Below are 6,558 nucleotides of genomic sequence, written 5' to 3'. Positions count from 1 at the left end.
ACCAAATAAAATGAAGTTTGCTTTTATCAAAACACTGTTTTTTGACAGCTAAGGATTAAAAAAGCAATTTTCTTATAAATTGTGTATGTTTAATTTTTTATTTCACTTTTATTATACAAAAAAACCTGCAAATAAAAATGAATGACATCATAGAGCAAAACTCTGAACATTTTAAACCCTTTTTCTCCTTTCCTGAGTCTGGAAAAAACAAGCAGCTTGTAATCTATTATTTATAACATTTAAAAGTTAAATTTATTCATAGAATAAAAAATGATCAGATTCCTCTGAAGAGATAAAAAGGCCTACTGTAAAAAAATGAAAGGCAACATGCACTTAATTCTTAAAAATTATCAATTAAACTGCTCCAATTTCTCAGTATTCAACTTAAAAGTACATTTGAGTTGGATTTTAAAAGGCAAAAAATATATATTTTCTGTGTATGATGAAGAAATCCTGTCAAAATCACATTTATGATCCTGGTTTCAACCAAATATCTGATTTTTTTTTTCTGTTTTGTTTAAAATAACATTTTCTAATGAGATAAAATGCAATAATGTCACTTTTTATTCAGCAGAATTACTTAATTATTAACTTAAAAAGTATTTTTTCCACTAAGTATATCAACAAGGAAAATCAGAGACATTTGCTATCACCATGCTGCTCTGCATGACGGAAAAACATTAACCTTCTCCCAAATTTTCCCTTCAGTTCCAGATAAAAATTAATGCGTTGAACAACATTTTATGACATTATGGTTGGTTTTTGTCCATTACTATGGCAACAACTCCTTGACAAAGATGATTGCTTTCAAGAATCTATGTTGAAAGGCAATGAGAAGCTCAAGAACTACAGAATAAAAAAGAAAATATTTGATATTCAAAGCTCAGAAATTATGCACAAGTAATCAAAGTAAATAAATAAATCATTAGTTTAAAGTAAAAACCGCTTCTGCTCTCACAAAGTCATCTATCTAGAGACATTTCCTCTACACGATTTAAAGTGTCTCTAATCACATAATAAACTCTTTTCTCCACTTCAGAGAGACCACTGGGGGGGATTCAGTGCGGAGAAGAAAGGAGGGAAACAGGGAGGAGGCTGCATCTCTATTTCTGGAGCAGCTCAGGCCAGATGGTGTCAGGCCCAAGAGCTTGAAAATGATGCTTTCCTCTCAAGAAATCAGCAATAAAAGCCTTTCATCGTGTTCTTATGCACACACACTCCAGACTGATAGAGTGCAAAAAGAAACAGAGCAGAAGGCCTTCCAGAGCATCCCAGAGAGGCTGGAACACACTCGTGTGTGTGTGACCTTGTGCGGTCGATGCCAGATTGGATCAGTTTGACGGATGAAACTGGATTGTTGGAGGTTGCTCGTCCTGTCAGAGCGCAGAGCAAATCCTATAGAGCAAAGACCGCCCAGACATCGATTCTGCTGAGCGGAAGTAGAACGGCGCTTGTTACACTTTCATCATTGTCTATTTCAAAAAACACGCTAAAGAAGAGATGGAAAGAAATCCATAGAGCTGGGCATCACTGAGGGAGTTGATTTTATTCGTATTTATGAATATTTAACTTTCAAATTAATAATTATTGATTTATTTGTAAAATTGTGGTTTGACAAAAACGTTTTTTTGGATTACAAAATAGTTTTATAGAATTTTCATTGATAAAACTATGAATTCATTTAATGAAAACCAACAGAAAAGCTGTTTCTAAACTGGAAAGTACAAGACTTTTACCATGAAACTATAAGAAGCTGAATGGAGCGGAGCAGGGAGCTTAGTGTATTTTCAACATCACACATTCGCTTAAATTCAATCAGAATTTTTCAGTCTGCCCCTGATTCACAACAATTTGAAAAAAGAAAGACTCAGGGATGTAAATTTGAGCTAAATTTTCTTTACAAATGTCCTACATTATCAGAAAAATGCTCTAAGAACATGTTAAAAACACCAACAACACAACTTTAAATGGAGCTGGTCTTTAAAACTAACAGAAAAGCTTTTTTTTCAGATAAAATATAAGAATCTGCTTTAAAAAATGGTTTGTGGTGTTAATGAATCAATATTTAATGTATTTTTAGTTAACTAAAAACATTTATTTTATTTTATTGTAATTTTTGGTAGGTTTCTATTTCTGCCCATGTTTAACAATGCATTTTATTATTTTTTCATCTTGTGTATGCTACTCTTTGGCACTGCACCTTTTATTGTATTTTGCTTGTACTTTTAGCTAGCTAGCTAGAATGTAGAAATGTAGAACATGTAGCTAGCTAGCTAGCTAGCTTAAATGTAGAAAATGTAGCTAGCTAGCTTGCTAGCTATTTATTTAGCAATTTAATTTGGATAAATAGATACTTTGATTCAGGTCCAGGTTAGTTACAGTTAAATTCAAATGAGGAGGATTTGTGATCAACTCCACATCTTCTGAGTTTGGATTTATTTTTGTTTTCTCTTCATCAGTCAAAGAGCAACACAATATAGCAGACTAACTGTGTGCTTTGTTCCCATTGGCTTGAATGTCTAAAAGCATTACATTTTGCACATGTTTAAATGGCATAGTAAACCCTGTGAGGGGGATAAAGATTTAACTGGCAACAAAAACCCAAATGTGGCAACACCAAAACTCTCCTTTAGCAGGAAGACGTCTAAAGATTCCTTTGATGGCTTTCAATGTGAAAACGATCAGCAGATGGTGAAAGAATCGTGAGCAGAAATTCCCACAAACACAAAAGTTTAACACATTCAGATGGTGAGTCACTTGTACTCCCATAATGCAATCGCCACTCAGCGAGTTTAGAGAGAGAGAGAAAAAAAGACAACCAATAAACCAAAAATCAACCGCTTTAGTTAAACCAGCCTGCAGCTGGATTCTATTCTTTGTCTCAAAGGTTAAATTAATGGTTAAGTGAGCAAAACATTAAAGGAAACAGCTGGAAAAACACACAAAAACCCCACTTTATTCCTCAATGTGAACATTTCACCGCTTTGAAAACTACTTTGAAAACTACTCCATGACAGCTCCATGTCCTTATAAAACCTTAAAAAAAAAAAAAAACTATCTGCAGTTAGTGGAAACAAGTTCTGTGCTCCAAAAAGCACATTCCAGGGTAGCCAAAGCAGCAGGTTAAACAGGATCATGTTCTGTGTCTGCTACATAACCCGAGGAAGAAGTGTCATAATATGGGGTTGCAAAGGTCAGAAATTACGTGAGCGCGAAAAAATAAATAAACTTTATTCCTCCTCTAGAGGTGCATATTTTGTCTCCAGCCACACATTTATGAGTCTTTATTTGGAATATTAAAACTAATTATTTAAGAATTCTAAAACCGCAAAAGAATAGTAAACAAAATGCTTCATTTAAATTGTTTAAATGTCATTTAACAAGCTTTCCACTGAGGAAAAAAGGCCTGAAGTCCAAACCGATGTGATTAAAAACAAAAATATAACGTGGAGTTCTTTTATTCTTTTTTTTACTTTGACTCATTTAAACAGAAAAGGGTTTGTTTTATTTCCAACTTCTTATTATCTAGTATTTTGTGGTAATTTCTGCTTTAAAGTTGAGCTCAAATCAGAAGATTTAAATGTTTTTTGGAAGAAGAGGTCAGATCATTCCCTCCAAAGACATTTAAATCATAGAAGCTCATTTTGTGGCCGCTGAAGAGGCCAGACTTTACACAGAAGTCCAATTCTGCCGTTATTACTACAACAGTTTGACCAGAACTCTGAAATATTGCTCCATCTAAAGAACCTCAGTGTATTTACAGTGTAATCCATCGACAGGACAAGCTTCTTATAATTAAAAATGTGGATTTGAAACACTCCAGGAGACATTTTTCATTTGAGTTCAATTGTTCATGTGCTGGATTTGCTTCTTCAGGGGAAAAAAAAATGCCAAACTTGTCTTAATTTCCATCTTCCAAGCCCTCTGAAGGCTGTGTTTTTGCTGGAACGAGCTAAATTCCTCTGTGGAGACTGAATCATTTTCACCTGACAGGCAGCCAGAGGCTCCAGCGAGAGGACAAAAGCACACAGAGAGACGGCAAACGCCACGAATCTGACGGCTTCAGTCGCTCCGAGTGTCAAATAAAGCTTCATATATGGTTAAAAAAATGAGGCCACACTCCCAAGCTTTTGAATGAAGTAAAGCGCTCCCGGCACACATGGTGGGACATATGTGCTCTCTTCAGCCCACCCTCCTCCACTCAAATCCTCTGCATACACAATCCTCGGCGTGCACCCCCCCTCAGTCCATTAACAGACCTTTCAAAGCTGCAGGAAATCATTGCTGATCCTGTCTGGAGAACATGGAGTGGAGGCTCCGGCTGACGTTTCTGCAGCTTCACAGTGAATGAATGGGGTTCAAAAAGAGGGAGGCTCCACCAAGGGGCGGGGCTTCTGCGTTGATTAGTGATTAGCTTTATAGCTAATTGTCTCAGTAGAGCAGCTGACAGAACGAAGATGAAATTTGGAGGAGTTTTTCCTCTGACATTTCACTGGAGAACTACCGTTCATCCAGTTTGAATCATTTACAGGCAGTCAAAGCTGCTCAGTGCGTCTGACTTTTCCCCTTTTTAATGAAAGAACAACGGAAAAAGAGAGATGAGCACAAAAGGTTCTAAAGTTGTTGTTTCTGCTTTGTTTTTTCTGCCTTTTTTGCCACATAACTTAAAGGAACTATTTTAATTCCAAATCGAATGTGAAGTTTTCTAAAAGGTTATTAGCTTTAAAACAAACATAACTGACTCAAAATTGTGATTTCCTTTTAAATAAATCATTTATAAATAGTTCAGAGGGAGATTTGTTTTAGTCATTTTTATTTTGTTTGAAGCTTGTCTTTATTTTTTTTTGATTTAGTGATTTATCTTATGTCTTTTTACTTTTGATTTTGTTGTAAAACATAAACACAGTTTAATCTAAATTTTTGTGATTTGCGCAATAAAAAAGACAACTTTTACTATTCTGAATCGATTTTTTTGTACAGCTTCAGGTTTTATTTTGGAATTATTATGTAATATAATGAGAAAAAAAAACACAAACTATGGAAATGAGGGATTTTCACAAAAATCTTTTTTAAAGATAAATTATTGAAGCAAATTTGAAAGTTGTACATATAGATGCTTAGAAAGGTCCTGGATTATTAAAGGTTAATCTTACAGACATTAAAAGCTGCTTCATATGCTTAATTTTTCCATTTTTTAATGACAGAAAAATGCAAATAAAAAAAAAAAGATGAGCAGAAGTTTATGACAGGACCTGCAGGATTAACTCTTTTTTTTTGTTTAATCATAATCTCTCTGTAAACTCTCATCTTTTCTACAGTTTATTCTGAAAGCGGCAGAACCAAAACAAAATCATGTCTTTCCTCAGCTGATCGGTGAAATCATTCATCTATTAGACACTTATTTACAACAAACAAACCCAAAGAAGGATTTTGACTCCATGAAATGCATCCTAACATCATTCAGTTCAGACTTCATTCTGTTTTTAAAATGTTGCAGTAAATCGATCCATAACCTCATTATCTATAAAGAAGAATCACCTACTTATGAATTTTTATATTAAATTTGCTTTTACAAATGTAACTTTTCTGCATATTGATGCTCATTTGTTTACTTTCCAGCTATGTTTTTTTTATAAGAATGTGTGCAAACATGAACTGACTCCAATCCATTTACCTGCTAATCTTTTTTCACCTGATCCTGTAAGGGGTCACAGCAGTCTCTGCAGACCGTCCCGCCAATGGGGTGAAGTCAGGATACACACTAATGTAGTCATGACGGGATCTTTAAACTAAAGATATATTTGGGTTGTGTCCAAATACTCCCTAAAAGACTATATAGTGTTAGACCATCCAGCTTTGGATTTAAATGCAATTCTGCTATTTTTTTTAAACAGAAAATATGTGAAGTAAAAACATACTAATTATAAACATTTTATGTTAGTGTCCGAACTTGAATATTTTTTTTTTAATTACATTTAAATACAGTTTTTCAAATGACAAATCGTTTCAATGCATTTTGGTCCGTATTCGCTAATCTAGCGAGCATCTGTGCACACTAGTTTTTCGCAGAGACTTCTGGGAAATTTCTAAATCACGGGACTTTGGAATTGTGGGTTCAGACACCTTGGAAAAATTGACTAATTGGTCTAATATTATAAATCTTTTCTCCAGTAAAAGCACAGCAGTTCCTGCTTGTGTTTCTGTGGTCTAACAGAGCTGATTCAGCTCATCGCCTCTGCACAAACACAGTAAAAAGACCGAGTTTGAATCGGGTTTTTGGAGGAAACAGTCAGGGATGGAGACAAGGACTTCACACATTCAGAGACTTGTGAACAATTTTAATGCATTTATTAGTATTTTTTTATCTGCAGGACAAGACCTAAAAATTAAAGTTCTCCTTACAATATGATACGTATCTCAGAATTGCATCTCTTTTACTTTTATTTTTTTATTTTCCAATCAAATTTTGACTAATTATCTTAAACTTTATATGTCTATGTGTAGGTTATTGTCTGATTGCTGAAAGCAATCAGAGTATGTTATCCTACCTCTTTATTG

The 6,558-nt window shown here is 34.4% G+C and overlaps 1 protein-coding gene across 4 annotated transcripts in view; it reads right to left on the bottom strand.

Moving 5' to 3' along the window:
* evla (Enah/Vasp-like a) overlaps positions 1–6,558 on the bottom strand; it is a 36,671-nt gene that overhangs the window by 16,041 nt on the left and 14,072 nt on the right. Inside the window, exon 1 of one of the 4 annotated variants that reach the window (XM_024270145.2) lies at positions 4,260–4,373. The exons of the other annotated variants lie outside the window; for them this stretch is intronic. Within the exon in view, the coding sequence (XP_024125913.1) occupies positions 4,260–4,282 (23 nt within the window). The 5' untranslated portion in view covers positions 4,283–4,373. Of the gene's footprint in view, positions 1–4,259; positions 4,374–6,558 lie in introns of those variants that run through there. 4 annotated transcript variants of the gene reach the window in all.

Source organism: Oryzias melastigma, linkage group LG22 (genome assembly GCF_002922805.2).
Source record: "Oryzias melastigma strain HK-1 linkage group LG22, ASM292280v2, whole genome shotgun sequence".
Classification (NCBI taxonomy): Eukaryota; Metazoa; Chordata; class Actinopteri; order Beloniformes; family Adrianichthyidae; genus Oryzias; species Oryzias melastigma.
The sequence above is the reverse complement of the archived record's forward strand: the minus strand, read 5'-3'. Positions and strand labels throughout refer to the sequence as shown.